Consider the following 25,379-nt stretch of genomic DNA (forward strand, 5'->3'; position numbering starts at 1 on the left):
AGATATGTCTTGCACAGTTTCTATGTTCAGCCAATGGAAGTAGACTCTGTACTGCATTTTCAAGTCCATATCAAACAACATTGTAAGAGACAACATAACAAATTAGACAACAATTGCAAATAATACATACATATAACTGACATAAATAATAAGTTAGCATAGTATATACCTTTTGCTGATCACTTATAATGGTAATTCCTACTCCTTCACCCAAGGTCAACTCTTCAAAAAGAATTTTAATGAACCAAGTCCAGCAAACCTCATTCTCAGCTTCAACCACTGCCCAAGCAATGAGATACATTTGATTGTTTCCATCAGTTCCTACAGCAGTTAACAATATCCCACCAAGATATGTCTTAAGGAAAGCACCATCCAGGCCAATCAACTGTCTACATCCCTCCTTGAAACCCTTTCTTAGACCACTGAAACCAATATACACAGCCTTAAATACAACACCTATATCTACATGTAGTTCAAACCGCCCTTCTCTGTCAGACCTACCCAACTCCAGCATATAACTCCTCAGATTTGCATAATGAGCTTCCATTGTTCCCCTCAACATGTAAATTGCCTTTCTCTCGGAATGGTATAACCTCCACTTGGTTGCATCAAATGCAAACCGCTGCATCAAGTCCTTACCCAATTCCTTACAACTGAACTTTGGTCTAAGTCTAAACACATGCAAGTATTTTCTGGCAATTCAATTAGATGTCACAATCTTGTTTCGCATAGCCCTAGGACATGTGTGCTCCGGTTCAAGTTTCTTTATTACAACAGAACCATTTATCCTCACAAGACTCCCAGAACATAACCATTTGCAAGGACTTTTGCAACCTGCCTCAAATGCCTTCCTACTTGCTCTTTTGAAGTGAATCTCCCAACCATTCTCAACTGCATTGTCTGTCAGAGCATCTCTGGCTTGAAAACCATCAATAAATCTCATTCCAATACATAATTTCAAATGCTTATGATCACACCTTGGATCATACATCACTTTAGCATGCATTTCCATCTTTCTTCTCCCTTCATCCTGAGAATCAGTTGGGCTAGAGTAGATATCACCTTCTTCTGAATTCTCATACTCAGACACATAGTCACTTTTCTGCCCCCACTAGGCCATAGAACATGTCATCAGTAACAACAAACTCTTTCTCCTTGTTTTCTTTTGCTTTCTTCCTTCCCTGTGTGTATTACTCATCCTCAGACACTAACTCCTCAACCTCCATGTCATCATCAGTTTCCTTATCTTCAGAAGATGGTATATAACTCCCATCATCCTCACTATCATATCCCATACACACTCCCATACTTTGATCAGGCTTATCTCCCACACTCTCATCCGGTCTAGCTCTCATTCCCACATATACACTTGGAGCTCCATCAGGTTTCCTACCTCCCACATCCTCACCGAAATCCTCAGCATCGGAATTCCTACATCCTACACTCTTACCCACATCCTTAGCTGCAGAATTCCTAGCTCCCACACTCTTACCCACATCCTTAGCTGCAGAATTTCTAGCTCTTATACTCTTACTCACACTTTCAACCACTGACTTCTGGGAAGACTGGAACAAACTCTTCTTCACACTGCTTTCAACACTCTTTCCACAATATTTTGGGTAGAAACTGATTTTAACTTGCCAGCCTTTGAAGTTGTTTCCTTTCTACTCTTTGTGATACACTTACTCTTATTCACAAACTCAACATTAGTCTTTCTCACTAACTCAAACTCAACCACTCGATACTTGACAGCTTCATCACCTATAGTGTCTCCCCCACCCACAGATTTATCTTCATCAATTTGCTCTAGGCCATCCTTCTTCCCACCAACAACATACACATCACATACTTGATCTTTAACTGTGGTTAGAAACTTCAGCATTAACATCACATCTGCATCACTTTTTATATCAATTTGCTGCACTCTCCATTTTCTCTTGAAGCTAAGTCTATCCCAGCTATCTAAACCTAGTTTGTTTAGTTCCTCCACTAGGTCGAAGTAACCAAATCTATCTGGATCAAACCCACTGCCTTTCCACATTTCCCCACCTATGTATTTCTTGTAAATCTTCTCATCTGGAATGAAATGCCTCCCATGGTAAATCCGAAGCACAAAAGGCTAACTGAAAAATGAATGGAAAAAAAGTCAAAAAACAGAACCAAATGGGGACCAACGAATTTAAACAATGCAAAGTGGGGACCAAGAATTTTAAAAAAAATTGATGCAAACTGGGGACCAACTCTAAACCCTAAATTTAATCAAAATCGATGCAAAGCATGTTCAAGATAATGTAAACAATGCAAAGTGGGGACCAACCAACGCTTTTGCAGTAAAAAGGGCAAAGATACACTTACGGGTTCGGATTGTCCGGGAAGAAACCCGACCACATCTCCATGTCGAAGAAACCTTTCTCTCTGCCGCCGTCGTACTCTGGACTCGACGGTGACCAATGTTGGTGCTCGTCGGCGTCGTCGGCGTTCTCGTCGGGGACCAAGCTGGAGAGTGAATTTGGGGGTGAAAGCGTTTGGGAGTGAAGGCGTTTGGGAGTGAAAGTGTTTGGGGGTGAAATTAGGGCATGTAATTTTAGACTGTAATTTTAATTTAGTGTATTTTTTAAGTGTAAATTATAGTAAATTGAGTGTCATTGCCCCGTCAACTATTTTTGGCCAAATCACCCGCCACGTCAATTAAAAGCGACACATCAGCTTACTCATTGACCGAAAAAACCATCGTGGGAAATCGGCGACAAAAGGCGAAGTTGGTGACATTATACGCCAACTTTATAGTTCGTGGAAAAAATTGGAATTTGTTGAAAGTTGGTGACTTTTAAGGCAGTTACCCCTTTCAAATACATATTCCATATTTTCATCCATCCAAATTTAATTGAGCCGTTTATTTTTTAATGTCCCAACTTAGTTAATTTATTTTTTTATATAAAAAATATTTATTCACTCTTACTTTTATTTTCTCTATTAAGAAATCTATTATATTTTTTTATTTTATTTTATTTATTTTATAAACGTAATTTTTTAATATTTGTGTCCAAAACAAACGCTTCAACTAAGTTAAGATAGAAGGATTATTATGTAATTGTCCTTTTCATTCTACTCTCCCAATAACCTTTTCATTTCGCCACCAAATAATTATTAAAATACTTACATTATCAAGGCCAAAACATCCATTGTTTAATGTATACTCCATCCATCCTACTTTAAGAGTCTTAATTATGTCTAAAACAAATTTTAAAAAATATAAAGGGAAGTTGATGATAAAAGATATTGGAATGTAAGTCTCATTTTTATATATGTTTTATAATAAATTGTTAGTTAAATAATGTCAGTGAAATGTGAGGCTTATTACCATTTATGTAAGATTCTAACTCGGACTCTGAAGAGGAGATTTTTGCACATGTGTCGTGTGCACGTTTTTCTCCTTTCAACAAGATTTATAATTTTTCCACTAATGCAACGAATATTACTAAGTATAAGCGGAAAGAGGGGGGTCGAACCACAGAGACTAGGGACCTACTCGAGATTGTTTCTACGACACAATCGGAAAAGGGGTCGTGTGCACCCAATGTATTAAGACTTGAGTTGCCGGTTTATTGCCGCGTTTAACCAACCGACGTTCTAGAATTTGCACTGGTTCAAGAAAGGTGGAATTACCCATCTCTGGTAGTGTTCCGTGTAGCTAAGTTAGAGGTCCCATTTTCTTCTTCAACTGAGATACATGGAAAACATGGTGTATCTTCGAATCAGTCGGCAAGGAAGTTTGTACGCTACTTCGCCATATTTGTCAATAATCTTGAAAGGGCCGAAGTATCTAGGACTTAGCTTATGGATTGTCGATCGCGTAATGTATTCTGGCGATATGGTTGAAGTTTCAGGTAAACCCAATCACCCAAAGCGAAGGTGCGATCAGAACGATGTTTATCATGTTGCTGCTTCATACGTTTCTGAGCACGACCTAGATGATGCTTAAGAACTTCCAACATCGCTTCTCTAGCCATCAAGCTTTCGTTCACATCATGGACATTAGAGTCTCCTCTAAAATAAGGAATATGTATGGGTGGAGGATACCCGTATAAAGCTTCGAAAGGAGTAGTTTCAATAGCCGAATGGAATGAAGTATTGTACCAAAACTCCGCTAAACTGAGCCATTTGCTCCAATCAGATGGTTGATCACCACACATGCAACGAAGGTAAGTTTCAAGACATCGATTAACTACATCCGTTTGTCCATCTGATTGAGGATGATAAGCAGTTGCCATGTGTAACTCTACCCCTTGTAGCTTGAAGAAATCATACCAAAATTTGCTCATAAACACCTTGTCTCGATCACTGATCAGAATGTTAGGTAAGCCATGGAGCTTGAAAACGTTATCTAAGAAGGATTGAGCCACTGTGAGGGCTGCGTATGGATGTGAGAGAGACATAAAGTGCGCATATTTGGTGAGGCGATCCACTACAACCAAGATGGTAGATATTCCATGAGAGAGTGGCAAACCTTCAATAAAGTCCAAGCTTATTTGAGACCAAGCTTCTTCAGGTATAGGTAGGGGTTGGAGAAGACCAGGTGAAGCACTGTTGTCATATTTATAGCGTTGGCAGATGTCACATTCTCTGATGTAGTTCCTTATTTGATTCTCCATGTTCACCCAATAGAATAAGGAAGAGAGTCTCTTGTAAGTGGCTAGGACTCCCGAGTGGCCTCCTGTACTGGTGTTATGGAATAATTGAATTATCTTGAGCCTTAAATCCAAACCATTACCCACTACAAGTCTTCATTTCCTTCTGAGTTGATAGCCAATCCAAGAGAATTTAGATTGAACATCAGGTTGTTGTTGTAATTCTGTGATTATCTTCTTTAAGTGGGGATCTGATTCCCATGTGGCCTGGATCAACGGATATATATCAGTAGATATGGTTGTTAAAGCCATACAGAAGATCTCAGAGGAATGTACTCTAGAGAGTGCATCAGCAACCACATTCTCCACTCCCTTTTTGTATGTGATTTCAAAATCAAATGCCATTAGTTTTGATAACCAACTGAGTTGAGCAGGTGTTGAGAGCTTCTGTTTAAGTAAATGGCTCAGAGTCTTATGATCTGTTCTGACTTCAAACGGGTGAGTACTCAGATAATGACTCCAATGTGTAACCGCAAATACAATAGCTAGCAACTCCTTATCATATACTGATAAAGCTCTGTTTCTTGTAGAAAGTATTTTGCTAATGAAAGCAATGGGGTGGTTGTTTTGCATCAACACAGCCCCTATCCCATAACTAGATGCATCAGTCTCCACCACAAAAGGCAAAGAGAAATCAGGGAGTGCCAGAACTGGAGGAGATAACATGGCTTACTTCAATGCTACAAAAGCTGCTTCAGCTTCTGCATTCCAACAGAAGGCATCTTTCTTAAGTAAATCGGTTAAAGGCCTACAAATTATGCCATAGCCTTTTATAAACTTTCTGTAGTAGCCTGTAAGCCCAAGGAATCCTCTGAGTTTGGAGACATCAGTTGGTGTAGGCCAATCCTTCATAGCTTCAAGTTTCTTAGGATCAGTAGACACACTTTCGACATATATAATGTGGCCCAAATATTCAACCTTTCCTTAGCAAATTCACATTTACTCTCTTTAGCAAAAAGAGTATAATCATGGAGTTTCTGGAAAACCAACTTCAAATGAATCAAATGAGTCTCCATATCAGTGCTATATATCAGTATATCATCAAAAAACACAAGCACAAACTTCCTCAGAAAGAGTCTAAACACATCGTTCATCAAACTCTGAAATGTGGTTGGTGCGTTGGTGAGTCCAAAAGGCATTACTGCAAATTCGTAGTGGCCATCATGAGTTCGAAAAGCAGTTTTAGGAATGTCCTCGGCTTCCATTCTGATTTGATGATACCCTGCTCTCAAGTCTATCTTAGAGAAGACAGTAGCTCCTTTCAATTCATCAAGTAGTTCATCTATGAGTGGAATAGGGTATTTATCTTTGATAGTAATCTTGTTCAGCTGTCTGTAATCCACGCACATTCTCCACGTGCCATCTTTCTTCTTCACTAAGACCACAGGAGAAGAGAATGGACTGGAACTTGGCCGGATAAAACCTTGTTTAAGCAAGTCAGCCACTTGTTTCTCAATGATACTCTTTTGTATAGCAGAATGTTTGTAGGGTCTTGAATTGACAGGTGAAGAGCCTGGTACTAGTGTAATTTTATGGTTATGAGATCTCAGGGGAGGTAGTGAAGTAGGCTCAGCAAAAATAGCCTTTTGATCCTCCAGGAACAATTGAATACTGCTAGGAATTGGAACTTCATAATCATCAGTGCTTTCTCTAGAAAGTAGTGTAGGATTACCTTCATCAGTCACTTGTATGCAGCACAATTGTATTCCATTAGTGTGAGTGAGGATTTTATTCATTTCATTTTTTGAAACTGTGTGAACCTGTAACTTAGTGTTGTCTCCTCTTATCAAGTGTCTTCTACCTTTTAAGGTGAAATCCATAGTCAAGTTCTTGAAGTCCCACTGAATAACACCCAATGTCTCTAGCCATTGAATTCCCAATACCATATCGCAGCTCCCCAAAGGAAGTAGAAGAACATCAGTTACAAAAGGAGTCCTTCTCAACAACCAACGCATTCCTTTACACATGGATTTACATTCTAACCGATTTCCATCAGCCACATCAACCATCACTGGATTGACAGGAGTAAGTTGAAGTCCCATCTTCTTAGCCAATTGTATATCCAAAAAGTTGTCAGTACTGCCTGAGGCAATAAGAATATGGATAGCTCTCTTACCTATGCGACCAGTAACTCGCATGGTACGAAAACCTCTAGATGGTGAACCGTTTATAGCATGGATTGAAATCAGGGGATTCTCCTCATCATTAACTTCATCCTCCTGAATTTCATCATCAACAGATAACTCACTTACTCCATCATCTATTTCCAGTAAATATAATTGTTTCCTAGCACATCTATGCCCTCGTTCAAATTTTTCATCACAACCATAGCACAATCCTTTAGCTCTTTCTCTGCCATTTCTTCCTCTGTTATTAGGCGCCTAGTTTTAACAGCAGGCATAGTAGGAGTAGGGAGTAATGGTGTGGAGTTTGAAGTAGATCTAAAGTCATTGCTACTAAAACACTTAGAGATTGGATGAATGATATCTGTAGCATTAGATAGGTCCTGCAATCTGGCTAAAGCATAGGCATGTACTAATGTTTGTGGCATGAACATTCTTATTACTTTTTGTACATGCGATTTCAATCCATTAATGAAATGACTAATAGCATAGGATTCAGATAGAGAAACACGACCAAGCAATAATTCGAATCGATCGTGGTAGTCAGCAAACGAACCTGTTTGCTTGAGTGCTAGAAGCTCAGTCATTGGATCTCCAAGTAATTGATCACCAAATCTGCCTTCCAAAGCTCTCAGAAACATCGGCCATGGAGTAGTCATAGCTCGATCCTGATACTTAGCCCAGTTTTGGAACCATTGAAGTGCGCGGCCTTCATAGTTAATCACTGCTAAACGCACTTTTGATTCATCCGGTGTCAGATCCACCTCAAAAAAATGATCACAGCGAAGGATCCAACCAGGTAGATCCTCACCATTGAAAATAGGGAAGCCGACCTTCGATTGTCGAGTAGCAAAGTATTGTTGGCGAGGTTGCGCGCCACCAACAAATTGAGCATTCTGTGCACCATTCGGCGGTGGAACAAAGCGAGACATCAATTTATTTTGTTGCAATTGCAGAGCAAGGAGCAATTGAGCATTTGTTGATTAATTTTACGTCTGATTGGGTTGGCGGTGAAAACACCATTTTTGTAACAGCATCAATTTTAGATCACAGGACAGAAAACTGTTCTCTATTTCCAACTGCATCAATTTTGTAATTTTGGGGAACGCATTGTTTACTTCTCCTATTTCTTAACTGCGTCAATTTTGTAATTTCTTAGGAGTAATTGTTCTCATCGAATAATGCAATTGTTAGAGCTGACGCCTGAATTAATCTACTTGTAGTATATCTATGAACATTCATGAATCTGCTAATGCTCAATCTAAGGCCATTAGCAATGGGGTGCCCTAAGGCGCGCCCTATGGCGCGCCACGTCATCTGCAATGTGGCGCCCTAAGGCGCGCCCTATATGTTTACTATTGTTTTGTTAATTAATTTAAATGTTTTCAAATATGTAATGCAAACTAATTAAAAAACACAACGAGTAACTAAAAACCGGCGAAGACTGCATTGATTAAAAATTAAAAAATTACAATACGAATTAAAAATTAATACATTTATAAAAAACCTTCATTTCAATCACACAACATAATCATCTTAAAAACTCGAAGAAGCAAATTCTCGTTTCACCGAATTCTACTTTTTAATCATAAATTATCATTTTTATCACATTATCATCTTAATAAATGTATAAAATAATTTTGTTTTCAAGATATCTCAACTATTGTTTGTAGTCCAACGGTTTGGATTATTGCCTTCCAAGCAATAGACCCTGGTTCGATCCCCGACAAACGTATTTTTTTAAGTAAAATGCGTGCCATCGTCCGCGCCCTACATCGCGGACGATGGCGGGCACCCACAATGTGGGCATCGTCCGCACCCGAAGACGATGGACGCCATCGGGCGCTTGATGTGTATTTTTCGAGCTTTTATATCAATGAACTAATAACACACAAGTAAATCAAATAGCTCTAAAATTACAACTTTTCTGCAAGAGTACAGATGTAGTTGTAGTAAAAGAGTGTCGAACCACAGGGAGACGTGTGATTATTTAACCAGGTTTGACAAGATTAATAAACTAAATTTAAAAACTAAAGTACGAAAATAGAGAAACTCAAGAGATAAAGAACATTGCTCCCAACAACATTCGGATGAATCACTATTGTATTGATTCTATATTCAAGTTCATACGCTATTGAGAAAGATGTATTAATTTTACACTCTAAAAGTATTAAACATACTTACATAATTATATTACTAGTGCTAGTTAAACACATAGCCAAAAGTACCTACTCATTAGACTAATATTCCTGCGGAAGCGCGGGAAATACTAGACTAACTACTCAAAGCCAACAAATATTATGGTTAGCTGAACACTTAACACATAAACATCTTCTCATCGAACTAAACTCCCACGGATGCGTAGTAAGTAATAATTCAACTCCAAAGACTCTTTTATATCAATATTCACTTATGCATTTTTCTCTTAACAAGGTAAAATTCATAAGTTTTTCATCTATGTTATCATCCAATTTCCAAGTTAAAGAGACATTAGAAGGAGGCGAAAAATATACTACATTAGATGCATCAAAACATAACATATATAAAATTCGAATCATAGACAAAAACCAAAGCGAATGATTAAATATACAATCTCTACATTCAATTCATCCTACTAGTGTTAGGAGCAATGAAGACAAACTAGCCACACATGCTAAAGAAGAAAAACCGTAAGATTAATGGTGTTCTCCGATAGTCGATGATAGTCCGTCTCCAAGATGATGAAGATTGGATCTCCCTTCCTCTTCTCTTCTTCTTCCTTCTTTTCTCTCTAATTTCCCCAAAACCGTCACCCAGAATGCTCAGAATTTAGGCATTAAATACTCAAATTAAACTTCCCTCTGCTGTTTTGTAAACTGCCACCTTGCAGTTAGAAGATCCGATCCCGACCGGGCGTTTTGATAGTCAAAATCGCCTGACCGGGCGAATTGCTTCTGGGCTTCATAACACATTTCACCCGACCGGGTGTTTTAGAAATGGAAAATCACCCGACCGGGTGTTGTCTCTGGACTCCTCATGCTTTACTGAAATCGCCCGACCGGGTGTTAGTTCTGGAATCCTCAAGCGTGCACTTCTGGCGAACTTCCAGCTTTAACATCCTAAACTTCAATAAAAGCATGATTTGATGAGTTATAATTTACATATAAATGTATAGTCTAAGGGGGAAAAGTATATGAAATATGCTTCGCATCAGCGCCCCATTGCGGGTGCCCTAATTAATCTACATGTAGTATATTATTTTACAATCATATATATCTTTTTCAATTTAAAAGATTATTTGAATGAATGAAAATAAATTAAGAATCCTGACATACTTCCTAGGAATCATAATACTAGGAATTATTTTCCATCCGAACTTTACTTTCTTGCCAAACAAACGAGGCCTATCATATATGTTGTACATAATCTAATGTTTTATTAATGCTGTTTAAAAATTTATGAATTACTGTATTTTACAAAATTTTATTTACAGTTTTACTATGAAATATTATATGCTTATTAGTAGTATTCACTACATCTCATTCAAGATGATCACCTTTCCTTTTTTGTTTGTCCCAATCAAGATAGCTATTTTTCAATTTTGAAAATAACTTCAACTCTCTTTTCTTCTCGTTAAAATATTTAACTACCTTTTTTCCTCTCTACTTTATTCCACCTAACAACACTTCCTAAAATCCCGTGTCATTCAAGGATATGGCCATCTTGAGTGGGACAGATGGAGTATGTTTTCTTATGTAGGTTTGAATTTGTAGCATTAGATATTCAAAAGATTTTAACTACTACTAGTCCATATTTAAGGACCAACTCTAACCTATACTAATTTTTTTTATACCATCCCTGAAAAATATGAATATTTAGTTCGATATAGATTTAATGCATAATTTATATAAGAGAGATAGAGAGAAAAAATAATTAAAATATTATAATGAATATTATTTATATTTTTTAAAATTAGAATGTTTATATCTTTTAGGAACAAACTAAAAAGAAAATTGATAATACCAGAATATGGTGCCATGTGTCTCAATAAATTTGGATTATGCCCGAATAAAAAAAGATTGTACATCAATATTCTGGATTGAGAACCTTCTTGAACAGGGCTTCCCTCCCCGGAAAAGGACAGCCATTCCCAACTCCGCCGGCGGCCGGAGAAGAAGTGTCCTTGTCTTCCACCATTGTCCCCTCACTACTCGTTTTCTTCCTCAGTCGCCTGGCCCTCACTCTATCCCTCCTCTCTCCTCTTCTCCCTCCTTCCCCGCTCTCAATCCTCCGCACCTCCTCCTCCTCCTCCTGTTTGTTCAAATCCACACGCGCCGCCGCCCGGGGAATCCTCCCGCCCCTAGACGTCCCCAGCAGCCCGAAATCAACCTTGCTCCACCCGATCTTATCCTCGTTGTCCCACCCGAATCTCTCGCTAATTTCCAGCAGCTCCGCAACCGCGCTTCCGCCGGAGGACGTGGCCGCGTTTCCACTGAGGATGTTCTCGGCCGCCTCCCACTCGATGCGGTCGCAGTACACCGGGTCAGCCAGCACCCGGTCGGCCAGCCTGGCCCACTCCTCCGTGTCTCCGGCTCGCAGATTCGTCGACACCCATTTTAGGTAACCCGACGGCAAGCTCCCCAGCATCCTACCTTTATATTTCCCGAAGTCGATCACTCTGTCGCGCGCCGGACTCGCCGAGGCTCGCTGCGAATTTCTTAGGTTAAATCTGAGCGGCGGCCGTAGATTGGGGGAAATGGCGAATGTTGGGAATGGGAGTTTCAGTGGAAGGCAAAGCGGAAGCGGACCCATCTTCTGATTTGGATAACTTATTCTCATTCCACATCCTCCCTTTTTCTTCCATTATTTCGCCAAAATCATAATGGAATATACTCCTACTAAATGTTTTTTCTTTTATTTGTTAAGTCTAGTGATACGAATGTAACTCGGAACCCGCGGGCCGGCCCGAATAACCCGATAAAAATACAGGGTTAGGGTTGTAATTTCGCAGCCCGAATTTAAAATCGGGCCATTCGGGCTGACCCTTTCTGGTTGTCGGGTTAGGCGGGCTGACTCGTTCGGGTTACGGGTCGGCCCGTCGGGTTGAAGGCTTCTGCACGGCGAGCAGTTTTTGTAACGATCATAACTTTCTCTACAAAGCTCCGATTGAGGCGTGCAATATATCCACGCGAAGCTCTTTCAAAGACGAAGAGAATCATATGCATTAGAGGTTTATCAGACTTCAAAATCGCGAGAAACATTGACTCAAACAAGGCTGTTGCACATCCACATATTTTGTGTACATTTTCTAATCTATTTTCTATCATTTCACAACAAAGATGTAAACATATCAAAATATAGAAATATAATCAAAATCATCCAAGATAACCTTATAAAACCATGCAAAATCCAAATACGTCAACTGACTATATAAGATCACGAAAAAATCACTATGTGGTTCATGGATTCATAAATACTAGTATATAAAAACTTTCTTTAAGTATATTTCCAATATAATAGTGCAAAGTGTTTTGACGCTGCTTCATCATTGAATTATGCGTACTTTGATGATTCTTAAAACAAAGATAAATTATTATTTGACTTATTTATAGCTGGAATAAATTAAATTTGACAAATCATAATTCAAGAAAACTTATAGTTACTCCAATTAGCTAGCATCTTGATAATTCACTCTTTAACAATTCAAAATATTTTTGTTACATCTACGATGCACCTCTCACGTTATGAAAATTTTATTCAATTTTCTACGAATTGATTTATGTTTGAATTTTGAAACAAAGTTTTGATTTATGTTTTAAATACATAAATATAAACATACTATTGATAGATATTTTGTAAATAATTATGTAATGACTAAGTTATTTAAATTTAAATAACTTAATCTTTTTTAAAAATATTAAAGAAAATTAAAAATACGTATTTCATTGTTGAATGATTAATTAAAAATATGTATATAATTAAAGAAAAGTTAAAATACGTATTATTTTTTTAAAAAATATTAAAAGAATTAAAAATACGCATTGGCCCGAATAACCCGGTGGGTTAGCCCAAAACCTGAAGGGTTAGGGTCAAACTTTTATAACCCGAAAAAATCATAACCCGAATGGCCCGACAACCAGAACGGGTTGGCCCGATTGACATCCCTAGTTAAGTCTATCGCCGAATATTACATTTAATTAACTAAATAATAAATAAACTCAGATTAATTAAATGACATTGATATCATATTTCATTAACTATTGGTGATCATAGGATTTGTTTTTGTTGTCTAACACTCCAACCTATATACACAATAATGCAACAACTATTCTTCCATACGTTAATTAAGCACATTCAAGTAACTTATTTTAATAAAATAAAATGGCCAAGTAGCACAAATTATACTGCGGATACTATGGAGTACTAATAATATCATATCAATCAATACAATAAATCGACAAAGTCAGCTTAGTTGGGCTTGGCCCACTTAATATTTGGACCAATATCGTTCTGCAAGAATCCTGTGCTACGTGGCTCAATCGCAGTGCTTGGTCCGGCAAAGCGGCGAAACAGATTATCTCTCCACTTATTTCAATTACCGATATACCCTCGAGGCATGATCAAAATATTCAATCAGTCAGTGACGAGCTCCAGCAGCAACTACCCACATCAATCTCTTCACGTTCTCTCCCTCTCCCTCTCTCCACACACTCGTGAAAATCTAAATCGGTGCAAGATTTGATTGGAGGACCGCTTCTCGTCGATCATTTCGACCTTGATTCAATCAGAAAACATGCCGTCCGTCTACGGAGGTCCGCTGACAACGTTCGAGGATGCTGAGAAGGAGAGCGAGTACGGATACGTTCGCAAGGTGAGCTTAGCGGTTATACCAGGCGTTCAATTGCCTGCTGTTTGTTATGTGCGCAATCATGCTACTGCTTTCCAATTTGGATGCAGCCTGCTTTGGATCTGATTTTTTTAATTTGCTTTAGTATTTTAATAGTTTGGATCGGATGTTTAATTTGTCTGATTTCGAAATCACTCCACCATCTATGCAATCGCTCGAATATAATTAAATTTGATCCAGATTGTTCATATTGTTTTCACCACATTTGTTGTGTTGTTTAATTCCTCATATAGGACGAATCTTTCTCATCCGATCCACCATTGTGTGAAAGAAATGGGGTTGCAAAAAAAAGCTGGAAATTTTATCGTTACTTTTAAGTACATACTACATGTTTTATGTCTTTCTTATGTATGTTTCTCTATTTTTTATAGGTATCCGGACCAGTTGTTGTTGCTGATGGAATGGCCGGAGCTGCTATGTATGAGCTAGTTCGTGTTGGACACGACAATCTTATTGGGGAAATTATTCGGTTGGAAGGAGATTCCGCCACGATACAGGGTTAGCTATATTGATATATATTAAGTGTATCACGGATGCTCTACAACCTTCTATTCTGTTTGTTATATGACACACCTATTGGATCTATGGACTTGGTGCTCTACCGTGTGATTGAGTTTGCAGATATGGGAAAGCGATCTGTTTTTCTTACTTGTGCTCATTCCATTCAAAATTTGTTACCATAGTCATTTTTATGTTTTTTGTTGCAGTTTATGAGGAAACGGCTGGACTGATGGTGAATGACCCCGTTCTTCGGACGCACAAGGTTCTCACGTCATCACAAATTTTTATTTTGAATTATGTTATTGTATTTTTTATTATTATAAACTTAACAACTGAGCACCTTTACTCCTGACTGACTTTTACAGCCTCTGTCAGTTGAACTGGGTCCTGGAATTTTGGGAAATATATTTGATGGTATTCAGGTTGGTCAACTTCCGTGTTATCTAGTTATCGTAATTTGACATTATAGCTGAAATATTCTGGTTTGAACCTGTTGTTTGAGTATATTCTAATTGCTTTGCTTACTTTGCTTTTGGGTCAATTCTCAATGCAGAGGCCTCTCAGAACCATCGCAATAAAGTCTGGTGATGTGTACATTCCCCGTGGTGTATCTGTCCCAGCACTCGACAAAGATACACTTTGGGAATTTCAACCAAAGAAAATAGGTCTGAAAACCAAAGTCATGTTATTTGAATTTTGACAAACATGTTGTTTTTGAGATAGAAATGCCCCACAAAGCGGTTGCTCCTAACTGATTGCATATAATTTTATAATGGCAGGAGAGGGAGATCTTTTGACAGGAGGTGACTTATATGCGGTGAGTTTGTGACTCATCCAGACTAGTAACTTATATCTTGCTTGATACTCCCTCCGTCCCATCAAAATAGGGACTATGGAGACGGCATTGGTTTTAATGCGAAATTGGTAAAGTAGGAGAGATGTAGAAAGAAAAAGTGATTGAAATATTGTTAGTGGAGAACGGGGCCCACATTATAAGAGAGAAAAGACTTGCCAAAAGTAGATATGGACTATTTTTGTGGCACAGATCAAAATGGAAAAAGTAGACTATTTTTATGGAACGGAGGGAGTATTAAATACTACTGCTGAATTTTTAAGCTCTTACATGAACTCTTTGTGCAGACTGTACACGAGAACAGTTTAATGCAACATCATGTTGCTCTTCCTCCTGATGCTATGGGGAAGATAACCTATGTAGCCCCTGCTGGTCAATACTCGTTGAAGGTTTATATCTCTCATGGAGGAGCACATGCTTATCAAGCAATCTATATATTCCTGAGAAAATATATAATCATATAACATTGGATTTCTAACTGTTTGCAGGACACTGTCCTTGAGCTTGAGTTCCAAGGAGTGAAAAAACAGTTTACCATGCTTCAGGTTAGCATCTAAAACTTGGATAGTTTAGAGTGTGGCTGACTAATGAATAATATTTGCTATGGATTATAGAAATAGCGAGAAGCTTAGCTTGATATGCCTACTTATTGCAGACCTGGCCTGTGCGTACACCTAGGCCTGTAGCTTCAAAGCTTGCTGCGGATACTCCTCTCTTGACCGGACAGGTGAATTCTTATAACTAGGATACCTTTCCTACTAATGTGTTTCCAGAATCATAAGTTCATGTCAATCTCAGCCTTGTATAATCTGATTATCTGCTTCATTTCAGCGCGTTCTTGATGCTCTATTCCCCTCCGTGCTTGGTGGTACTTGTGCCATTCCTGGTGCATTTGGTTGTGGAAAAACTGTCATTAGTCAGGCGCTCTCCAAGGTGAACTTCATCAACTAGCATTGACTTCTCATAAACTTTGTGGCAAATGTTTAATGCAATTTCTAAACTTCTAATTGGGTTTTCTTTTGCTTCCATATGCAGTACTCTAATTCTGATACTGTTGTTTATGTTGGATGTGGAGAAAGAGGAAACGAAATGGCTGAGGTATGAAAATTGGTTTATGTTTAATCAACCTAGGGTAATCGAAGTGTCTGACCTAGGTATTATCTGCAGGTGCTTATGGATTTCCCTCAATTGACAATGACGCTGCCTGATGGCAGGGAGGAATCTGTCATGAAACGTACCACACTTGTGGCTAACACCTCAAACATGCCTGTGGCTGCTCGTGAGGCTTCAATTTACACAGGTGGCCATTATAATCACTGTGTTCATATTTCTGATAGTTGATACTCCTAACAAAAGCTGCGTTACACACTTCACAAATGGAAATGGTCCCATTTCCTATATCCTAATGAGTAAATATAGTGTTTTTTTAGGGGCAATATCATTTTCTTTAGGGGAGTTGATTGTCGGAGTAAGGGATAAATTTTTAGAATAATATACCACAAAGATAAAGCAAGTATTTTGGTCAAATTGATTTGATCTATTGTATATCTAGAGTAACCTTGGATTGTTGATTTAGTAAGGGTGACTTAGCCAGGAAAAAGGAAACAAATCAAGCTATACTCTTCAACACGCTTTTCAACTGATACATGGTCTGCATCGTGCAATGTTATATGCAATCTTGGCTTGTTACAGGAATTACCATTGCTGAATATTTTAGAGATATGGGCTACAATGTCAGTATGATGGCAGATTCGACATCTCGTTGGGCAGAGGCGTTGCGTGAAATTTCTGGTCGATTGGTATGTATCACAAAATTGCTTCACCAGCCAAATCAGTGGTTCATATATTTTCACTCATGTTCCTTGTCTATTTATATTTTGTTGGCTGTTTAATACCTTCAACAATTTTACTCGCCTGTGTATTGGTTATTTATTGCAACTGTGAACAAGTTATGTATTCATATTTACTTTGTTGACATGCGTTATTCCATGTGCAGGCTGAAATGCCTGCTGACAGTGGATATCCTGCTTATTTGGCGGCACGTTTGGCATCCTTCTATGAGCGTGCTGGAAAAGTTAAATGTCTCGGTGGACCTGAAAGGACTGGAAGTGTTACTATTGTGGGTGCCGTTTCTCCCCCTGGAGGAGATTTCTCTGACCCTGTTACATCTGCAACTCTTAGTATTGTTCAGGTAAAGGTGTCTTCAGATTATGAATTACTGGCAAATGTCCAGTTGTCCACCAAGACAACCCCAACTCTAATTTTCTGTACTTTGTTTGCACATTTCAGGTTTTCTGGGGTCTAGACAAAAAACTTGCCCAGAGAAAACATTTCCCTTCTGTGAACTGGCTCATTTCTTACTCAAAGTATTCAGGGGTAGGCTTTATCTTTTGGATATGATGGAGCTTTTCTTGTACCTTTTTTCTGGATTAAATGGATCTCTTTGTTGGAATGCTGAAATTTGATCTTTTTCAGGCACTGGAATCCTTCTATGAGAAGTTTGATTCAGATTTTATTGACATTAGGACAAAAGCTCGTGAAGTGCTTCAGAGAGAGGATGATTTGAATGAAATTGTGCAGGTACACAAGTGATTGTGCCTATAATGATAGCATGATCCTGTGTTTGTTAAATACTACTATAACTTAAACTCAACCTGAGTGCTGCCAGATTTCCTTTTAGAAATTAATTTTGGATATTTGTGTCATTGTAGCTTGTCGGAAAAGATGCTCTTGCTGAAACAGATAAAATTATTCTGGAAACGGCAAAACTCTTGAGGGAGGACTATCTTGCCCAGAATGCATTTACACCGTCAGTGTTTGCCAACTATTTTGATATTTTTTCGTACAGTGTTTAAATATTAGAAGTTACAATCTTGTTTTTTCTTGCCACAGCTATGACAAGTTCTGTCCATTCTACAAGTCTGTTTGGATGATGCGCAACATTATTCATTTCTATAATTTGGCTAATCAGGTAAAGTAATAGACGCTTAGTGATTTGAGACTTAATGGTAACTGCAAGAAGTGATTAGATCTTGACTTTAAAATGTAATTTCATGTGCAGGCAGTGGAGCGAGGAGCTGGTATGGACGGACAGAAGATATCCTACACCCTTATCAAGCACCGTCTAGGAGATTTGTTCTACCGCTTGGTGTAAGTTAAACCACCCTAACCTGCTTGCTATTAGTATAGCGTTTTAAGCATGATATTCATCCATGGTCTTTTAAAATGGTGCAGTTCCCAGAAGTTTGAGGATCCGGCAGAAGGAGAGGAAGCCCTGATCGCGAAATTCCAGAAACTCCACGATGATTTGACTGCTGGTTTCCGCAATCTTGAGGACGAAACTCGGTGATCAGTGCATGGTTTGGTAGATGATGCTGTTATTTAGCATTACATTGGAGCCGAGTTGGTTGCGTTGTGGTGAAGAAAGCAATGAGGCATGCCAGTGTTGATGCTTTTAATTGATTGAGATGATGGGTCTGGATATTGTCTGCGTAGCAGCTTTCTTTAATTTATATTTGTTGTAGATGCCCCATGATTTTCGGTCACTAATAAGAGGGCATCAATCGAGTATTTTTTTTCATGTTTGTCTTATGAATAAATTGTGGCTCTCCCATTATTTATTACAGTGTGTGATTCTATTTGTTTTATACTATTGGTATTCGAATGTCAAATCATCTGCGTTTTCTCCTTATCAATCGATGCATGATTGTGTGAGCTCTTCTAAGTTACTTTGTGATGAAGCTCATTGGATTATCCCCACTAAATAGTTCAGTTGGCATATTGAGAATGAGAGAATATTGCGGAGCTATTGATTGTATTGAGTGAGATAATAAAATGATATCCGACATCCATGTATTTATAGGAATGTTGGAGATTCTTGAGCTACTGCAATAAATGTGTTTTTGGAACTAGACTATTATTGAAATAAGGCATGATTAATTTTTTAACCTTGGAACTCAAATCTTCATTAATGCTTCTCCTTTTCTCAACACTCACCCTCAAATTGAGTGATGAAGTATCTAATGCTCAATTTGAAAAGCACATCTTCAAAGTTTCTTGAGTTGACTTCTTTAATTAATATGTCGACAAGCTGATCTTCCGAGCGAAAAAGAGAGCTCAACAATACTTTTTTAATTTTTTTCATTGATGAAGTGTATGTCTATCTCCACATGCCTAGTTCGATCGTGAGATGCTTATAGCGACTTTGTATCACAATACAACTGGAAATTACTAGGAGAAAAATTACTCTCTTTCATCAATTTCCTTAGCCACAATATCTCGGTCAATCCACTTTCGATTTCACGAAATTCTGCTTTGACACTCGAGAGAGCCACCACCTTCTGCTTCTTGCTCCTCCATGTTACCAAGTTAACTCCAACAAAGGTAAGTAGCTTGCTTTGGATTTCCTATCATTCGGGTTTCCTGCCCAATCCGCATATTTACCATGAATCTCAAGATGTCCGTTTTTGGAGAACAACACTCCATGTCTCGAAGTTCCTTTCAAATACCGACAGAGCCTAAGTGTTGCTGATAGAAATCCATGGATTCCATCTTAAAACCAATTGGTGATAAGAGGAGAGGTCCATGAGACTTATATAGTGGATTAAGCTCTTTGTGTACACCGATGTGTGATATTATTATATTCATTTTTATGTTTTAATTGCCAACACTCTCCCTCAAACCCTTCAAGGTGAATCTTGGAAGGGTTGGACTTTTTTATGATCGATTAGACAATTGGCCCAATCTTTTTTTCGACCGGTTGGACCATTGGCCCAAATTTTCAGCCCAGTTATACTGCTGGGTCAGTCATTTTTTTTCGGTTTTTTCGATCGGTTAGACCACTGGCCCAAATTTTCAGCCTAGTTATACTGTTGGGTCAGTCATTTTTTTCGGTTTCAGCTCAGATATACTGTTGGGTCAGTTAAATATGACCCATAGTCGGCAACCCGCTCTGATACCATGATAGAAATCCATGGGTTCCATCTTAAAACCAATTGGTGACAAGAGGAGAGGCCCATGAGACTTATATAGTGGATTAAGCTCTTTGTGTACACCGATGTGAGATATTATTATATTCATTTTTATGTTTTAATTGCCAACAGTTTCCTCCATGCGAAAGGTATATAAGTTCTCCGGCTAGTCGTCGATATCGACTATGGTCGGTCAACTCAGTTTCTTCTCTAATTTGCAACCCATGATTGACTTCATAGGAGTGTCTGTTTCGACTAACTAGTCGAGACTCGATGTTCTGAGTCAACCATGTGAACACACCACACAGTGGTCGGCTAGTTGCCACTGCGCGAAGACTGGATCAGTTCGTGGTGGGGAGGAGGCACTCCGGTCACTTGAGAGACCATTCCCGACCGCTTATCGCCGTCTTCATAAGCACGGACCAAAGTGTGTAATTTTCTCCGTTCAATTTGTTCCCGCCAGTGTGGAGGTGTTGCGTGTCAATTCTGTATGACACGGCAACTGTTTCTAGTGGATTTGGTTGATTCGTCGCAAAACTATTGCGCATAAAATTGGCAAACTGCCGAGCAAATTCGTTCGCCATGGATGGATCTGAGGTTTCGGATAATTTGTTGTCTTCTGACATTTTGGTTTACTGCTTTCAGGTACAAGAAAAAGAAAGGGTAAAAGGGAAACATGAAAGGACCGAGAAAGGTATCAAGGATGATGGATACCTTATCTGAGTCTAAACCCGCTTTGATACCATCTTAAATGGTTCAGTCGGCATATTGAGAATGAGAGAACATGAGAGATTATTGCGAAGCTATTGATTGTATTGAATGAGATAATAAAATGATAGTACCCAATATCCATGTATTTATAGGGATGTTGGGGACTCTTAGTACAATAAATGTGTTCTTGGAACTAGACTATTATTGAAACAAGGCATGATTAATATTCTAATCTTGGAACTCAAATCTTCATTAATGCTTCTCCTTTTCTCAACAATCCCCTTGTTGGTTTGATGATCAGAGCGATAATCTTGCATTTGAGACAGCTCGGAGAGGAGTTCCTTGAGAATGAATCGAGAGAGCAAATGAATTATATGAAAAAGATTGGTGAATGCATATGTCATGAGGTAAGATTGACATCATTGAAACGTGTTTTGAGCCACCTTCCATCCACCATTCATGCTTTGAGCGTTTGTACCATGCTTGAACTTTACAGAAAGCTCTACGTGTCCTTGAATTTTTATGCCAATGATTTCTTGCACAAGTAACATGAGTTTTCTGTATTGTTTCTCTTTTCTTATATCAGACTGATGACCTTCAAGGTTGGATTCTTAATCATCATTCCAAGCTGGGATTTCCCAAGGCGTCAATCAATCCTCTACATGCTGGTAGAAAGGGAAGAGTGAGGCTCATCAAATGGAGATGCCTTCCACCAGCTTTGAGGACTCCAAATTAAAGTTTTCCAGATAAATAATTTAGCTTGTAGAAACTCCCAAACTTTGGGAGTAGTCATGTGTTAGGAAGGGGTCAGAATTTAAATTGAGTACATACTACTAGTTCAGTTGCTTCACTTCTGCTAAAGTTGTTTATTGTGTTGTTGGATGAAGTTAGTTTAGTAGTTTTTGTTGAAATTGTGCTTAGTAGCACATATTGACCAATTATTATGTTTATATACAGGAATGCATGATGCTCTCACTATAGACAGTAACCAGATATGATATGAATCATCAAGTTTTAGCAAAGCTCAAAGCTTATATTAATCCCTGAATCTTACAATGTCAAATTGCAAGCAAAACACCATTACATAAACGTCAACAAGAGATGATTACATATTGATCAACTTCTCTGAGTTGGTAAAAGTGTGGTCTGGACCAACAAAGCAACAGATTATAAACACATGTGGATGTGGAATGATACTTAGCCTGGGCCAACTTTAGGAATATCATAATGCTCACTCATGTTAGCAAGATACTGATTGAAATCCTCAATACGGTCACGGTGTGATTTGTTAGATGTCTTTGCCAGCTTATGACGGTCGATTCTCTCCCTTTGTTCCATGTACCGTCTCTCTGCTGGGGTCAGATTGCTATCCCAGCTCGCAGATCTATCATCTCCAGTCGATTTATCAGCATCAGCGCTCTCTTGCTTCTCCAAATCACTTGCCATCTCTGCATTCTCGCCTATTTCACCAGTAAGGGACACTATCCAAATACAGGATAAACACACTACAACCAAAGGTTTAATCCTAACGCTAACTAATTTAGAACAATATCAAAATGCATATATACACAAGCACAAAGACGCATCAAGTTGTAGGGTATAAAGACAAAGACTTGCAGAACACTCACTCTCCACAGCTTCAGAAATTTGGTCTTGCTGCTTTTTCTGCTTCTTCTTCTTCTTCTTCACTCCGCCGGCCTTCACATCCAGAGCCTTACCCTTAAGCTTCAGCTTTCCTCCAATCACATTCTCATACCCAGACATCTCTCTCTCTCTCTCTCTCTCTCTCTCTCTCCTGCCAATACTAATAACTTCAATAATTCCAACAAACACTCAAATCCAAAAATCTACCATACCTATAATTAAATGAAATTAAAATGGCAGGGCAAGGAAACAACTAGGTCGTAAACCGGCTTGTGGAAAATCGGTGGATTTATACCTATGAATTCCCTGATAAAAGATGCAATCTTCAGTCTTTTTTGGGTGGATTTATTTTAAAAGGAAATTAGGATAAGAACCCTAATTTTAGGCCTCGCGGAGATTAAATCCAAGGTAACAAGAATGATCGATTTCCGCCAAATTTCAAATTCCCAAAATAAGAATATGCATAATGATGAAAAAACTATGATTTCGAAAAAGATAAGAGCGGCCGAGCATACCTGAGCAAGAATTATGATTCTAGGTTTGTGGAGTATTGGTTCAACCTCAACAGAACAGACTGATTTGGGGGAGTTTTTATTGAGGTCCGGGTGGGCCCCCCTAAAAAAATCCATTACTTCCCGTTCCATCATTTACAATTTACATACCCGCAAATTTTGCCGGTCAACCTAAACTAAACCCTAATTCCCCTTTCTCTCTCTCTACAGATCCGAAATCAATCACCCAGATCTCCTTCATCTATGGAAGACGACGAAGAAATCCAGTCCCAGCCCTCTCCGGTTTCCAACGGGCGGATCGCTGTCACCGTCGCCGCCGCCCCACCGTCATCCTCCAACTCCCTCACCCTCGCTCTCCCCATCCAGAACCAGAAAACCCCCGGCTCCGGCGGCGGCCGTGAGGATTGCTGGAGCGAAGGCGCCACCGCCGTCCTAATCGAGGCCTGGGGCGAGAGGTATTTGGAGCTCAGCCGCGGGAATCTCAAGCAGAAGCACTGGAAAGACGTCGCCGACGTTGTTAGCAGCCGCGGGGATTACTCTAAAACCCCCAAAACCGACATCCAGTGCAAAAACCGGATCGATACCGTTAAGAAGAAGTACAAAGCCGAGAAGGCCAAGATCGCCGCCGGCGCAGGCCCGAGCAAGTGGCGATTTTACGACAAGCTCGACGAATTGATCGGCCCTACCGCGAAGATGACCTCCTCTGCCACGCCTCCGCCGGAGCCCAGTAATCCCTATCAAAGAGTTCCGATGGGAATACCAGTAGGAATTAGGTCAAATTCTGCCCATCCTCAGCAGAAGCCTAACCGCAAAAGGCCTGCTGTCGACTCCGATGATGAATCTGAACCGGATAATTCAGCTGATTCATCCGATGGTTTGCCTCCAGATAGCTACAAGAGGCCGATGATGCCTAGAGTGGTGAATAATGTTCGTGCAATTAGGCCTGATTTGATGAATAAGAAGAATGATGGGAGTGGGAATTCAATGAAGGAGCTCACTCGGGCTATCTTGAAATTTGGTGAGGCGTATGAGCAAGCCGAGACTGCAAAACTGCAGCAGTTGGTGGAGATGGAGAAGCAGAGGATGAAGTTTGCAAAGGAGTTGGAGTTGCAGAGAATGCAGTGCTTCATGAAGACGCAGGTAGAGCTATCACAGCTCAAGAATAGGCGGTCTGAGACTAACAACCACAGTCATGGGATCATCGGCAATAACGACAATGCCCAAAACAACAAGAATAACAACAGTGATAGCAGTGATTGAGGATGTGAGTAGACAAGTAGGGTATGTATTTGTACAAGTATAATTGTTTGGTATTTGAATCTCTTAGGTTGAGTTTCTTACTTGTTTCCTTTGTCTGTAATACTACCTTTGCCATTGTTGCCATTGCTGCTGCATTGGGGTAAAAAGGCTGAATCTTGTGCATAAGCTATAATTAGAGTTATTCTAGTTGTCATTTTTCATGCCCTCGGTTCTTGTTGTTTATCAGGCAGAATCATGAATAAAATCTGTCTGAATAAGTTAAGAGACTGTGTGCATAAATGGCTCTGTTTTCTGCAGATTGTGTTGTTTCGTAGCAAGGACTGAAACTTGTGCATAACCTATGGTTGAGTTGATTTATTTGTGACATTTGATGCTTCAATATGTTTGGATAATGTGTTGTGGAACTAACTAATCCATCCATCTGACTGTGTCAATGTCTGATCTTCCGAAAGATGTTGCCTATAAAGATTCAAAACTGATATTGAGGGTGATGGTTTCGTTTTGTGTTGTTTTTCTTAATAAAAAATCATTTGGATTACAAGGATTTAGTGCAATTGGTCTAGGTCATAGATTTGATTTGCTGTCCAGAAAAATATTGATATTTAAAATGGAAGTTCATGCAATAATTGAGAAATCGTTTCAAATTTACAACAAAAATAGAAGCAGCATTTATTTGATAGATCAATTGCAAGTGAATCCTCAACAATGTCAAAATATTAAAGGATCCACAGATTACTACTAGTAAATTCCAGGTACAATCCTGCTAGGGACCTTTTCGCAATACAGAAAATTTTTCCATTCCTGCAACAAACAGAAAATTTTTCCATTCAAAATGTTACGATCAGTCAATGAACACATGATATGTAAATCTTACCACAATCACAAATAAAAAATGTAATGCAATACCAACCCAGTCTACTGCAATGTGGGAGTTGTGCTATGATGAGATTCACAGAGACATGCTTCTATTAATGGATCAGATATGACATCTATATGTGAAGATGATGATATGTGCTTACTTTGCTTTGCATTTGTAATCGTCTCTCTTAGCTCGGTCAAAAAGAAGAATTGTAAGGAACACCACATAAAAGTATGGGAGAAACTAAAAGTTAGATGAGAGGTGGGTTAAGAAGGTGTTAAGTTTTAAACTTACAAATATTGTTGGAAGCTTACATGGCTGAACAGAGCTGGTACAGTCCAGAAGAAGGCTCCCAGGATTTCCGGCACATAA

At 39.0% G+C, this 25,379-nt stretch overlaps 5 protein-coding genes and 1 long non-coding RNA gene across 10 annotated transcripts; 2 read left to right on the forward strand and 4 right to left on the reverse strand.

Moving 5' to 3' along the window:
- Positions 1-5,357: 5,357 nt before the first annotated feature.
- On the reverse strand, positions 5,358-7,743 carry LOC121799484. The gene is made up of 3 exons (XM_042198872.1): positions 7,264-7,743; positions 5,675-7,069; positions 5,358-5,606 (listed from the first exon to the last, which is right to left on the reverse strand). Exons 1-3 carry the CDS (start codon positions 7,741-7,743, stop codon positions 5,358-5,360), a joined length of 2,124 nt encoding a protein of 707 aa, XP_042054806.1.
- Positions 7,744-10,822: 3,079 nt separating this feature from the next.
- Positions 10,823-11,770, reverse strand: LOC121799512. The gene has a single exon (XM_042198904.1). The coding sequence runs from the start codon at positions 11,627-11,629 to the stop codon at positions 10,877-10,879; it is 753 nt and encodes a 250-aa protein (XP_042054838.1). The 5' UTR covers positions 11,630-11,770; the 3' UTR covers positions 10,823-10,876.
- Positions 11,771-13,431: 1,661 nt separating this feature from the next.
- On the forward strand, positions 13,432-18,722 carry LOC121797680 (V-type proton ATPase catalytic subunit A-like). Its single transcript, XM_042196332.1, has 20 exons — positions 13,432-13,661; positions 14,069-14,195; positions 14,405-14,460; positions 14,564-14,620; positions 14,752-14,863; positions 14,978-15,015; positions 15,339-15,440; positions 15,540-15,596; positions 15,707-15,778; positions 15,883-15,984; positions 16,087-16,149; positions 16,219-16,351; positions 16,744-16,850; positions 17,048-17,242; positions 17,341-17,427; positions 17,527-17,631; positions 17,763-17,860; positions 17,944-18,022; positions 18,113-18,201; positions 18,286-18,722. The coding sequence occupies exons 1-20, from the start codon at positions 13,584-13,586 to the stop codon at positions 18,398-18,400; spliced, it is 1,872 nt and encodes a 623-aa protein (XP_042052266.1). The 5' UTR covers positions 13,432-13,583; the 3' UTR covers positions 18,401-18,722.
- A 3,022-nt stretch (positions 18,723-21,744) lies between these two features.
- LOC121797682 (protein FAM32A-like) lies at positions 21,745-23,025 on the reverse strand. 5 transcript variants are annotated; one of them, XM_042196336.1, is made up of 3 exons: positions 22,892-23,025; positions 22,361-22,523; positions 21,745-22,180 (listed from the first exon to the last, which is right to left on the reverse strand). In XM_042196336.1, exons 1-3 carry the CDS (start codon positions 23,021-23,023, stop codon positions 21,930-21,932), a joined length of 546 nt encoding a protein of 181 aa, XP_042052270.1. In that variant the 5' UTR covers positions 23,024-23,025; the 3' UTR covers positions 21,745-21,929. The 5 variants fall into 5 exon arrangements, with proteins under 5 accessions (XP_042052270.1, XP_042052268.1, XP_042052271.1 ...); XM_042196334.1 differs by having other exon boundaries at positions 21,745-22,192; positions 22,892-23,020; XM_042196337.1 differs by having other exon boundaries at positions 21,745-22,192; positions 22,361-22,527; positions 22,892-22,986.
- Positions 23,026-23,102: 77 nt separating this feature from the next.
- Positions 23,103-24,410, forward strand: LOC121797681 (trihelix transcription factor ASIL2-like). Its single transcript, XM_042196333.1, has one exon. It carries the CDS (start codon positions 23,132-23,134, stop codon positions 24,146-24,148), a length of 1,017 nt encoding a protein of 338 aa, XP_042052267.1. The 5' UTR covers positions 23,103-23,131; the 3' UTR covers positions 24,149-24,410.
- Positions 24,411-24,792: 382 nt separating this feature from the next.
- On the reverse strand, positions 24,793-25,376 carry LOC121797685. Its single transcript, XR_006049954.1, has 2 exons — positions 25,059-25,376; positions 24,793-24,949 (listed from the first exon to the last, which is right to left on the reverse strand). It is a non-coding gene; the product is annotated as an uncharacterized LOC121797685 (long non-coding RNA).
- Positions 25,377-25,379: the final 3 nt, after the last annotated feature.

This window comes from Salvia splendens, chromosome 4 (assembly GCF_004379255.2).
Source record: "Salvia splendens isolate huo1 chromosome 4, SspV2, whole genome shotgun sequence".
In the NCBI taxonomy this organism is placed as follows: Eukaryota; Viridiplantae; Streptophyta; class Magnoliopsida; order Lamiales; family Lamiaceae; genus Salvia; species Salvia splendens.

Excerpts from the sequence above, each read along its gene's own strand:
- LOC121799484 (XM_042198872.1), bottom strand. The coding sequence starts at position 7,743 with ATGTCTCGCTTTGTTCCACCGCCGAATGGTGCACAGAATGCTCAATTT. Across the intron at positions 7,070-7,263 it reads TTAATGGATTGAAATCGCAT|GCGCCTAATAACAGAGGAAG; the intron begins GTACAAAAAGTA and ends TGTTAAAACTAG. Across the intron at positions 5,607-5,674 it reads ATTTGATTCATTTGAAGTTG|GTTGAATATTTGGGCCACAT; the intron begins GTTTTCCAGAAA and ends TGCTAAGGAAAG.
- LOC121799512 (XM_042198904.1), bottom strand. The coding sequence starts at position 11,629 with ATGAGAATAAGTTATCCAAATCAGAAGATGGGTCCGCTTCCGCTTTGC.
- LOC121797680 (XM_042196332.1), top strand. The coding sequence starts at position 13,584 with ATGCCGTCCGTCTACGGAGGTCCGCTGACAACGTTCGAGGATGCTGAG. Across the intron at positions 14,461-14,563 it reads CCGTTCTTCGGACGCACAAG|CCTCTGTCAGTTGAACTGGG; the intron begins GTTCTCACGTCA and ends TGACTTTTACAG. Across the intron at positions 17,632-17,762 it reads ATTTGAATGAAATTGTGCAG|CTTGTCGGAAAAGATGCTCT; the intron begins GTACACAAGTGA and ends GTGTCATTGTAG.
- LOC121797682 (XM_042196334.1), bottom strand. The coding sequence starts at position 23,020 with ATGGAACGGGAAGTAATGGATTTTTTTAGGGGGGCCCACCCGGACCTC. Across the intron at positions 22,524-22,891 it reads GAATCATAATTCTTGCTCAG|GAGAGAGAGAGAGAGAGAGA; the intron begins GTATGCTCGGCC and ends ATTGGCAGGAGA. Across the intron at positions 22,193-22,360 it reads AATTTCTGAAGCTGTGGAGA|GCGAGAATGCAGAGATGGCA; the intron begins GTGAGTGTTCTG and ends CTGGTGAAATAG.
- LOC121797681 (XM_042196333.1), top strand. The coding sequence starts at position 23,132 with ATGGAAGACGACGAAGAAATCCAGTCCCAGCCCTCTCCGGTTTCCAAC.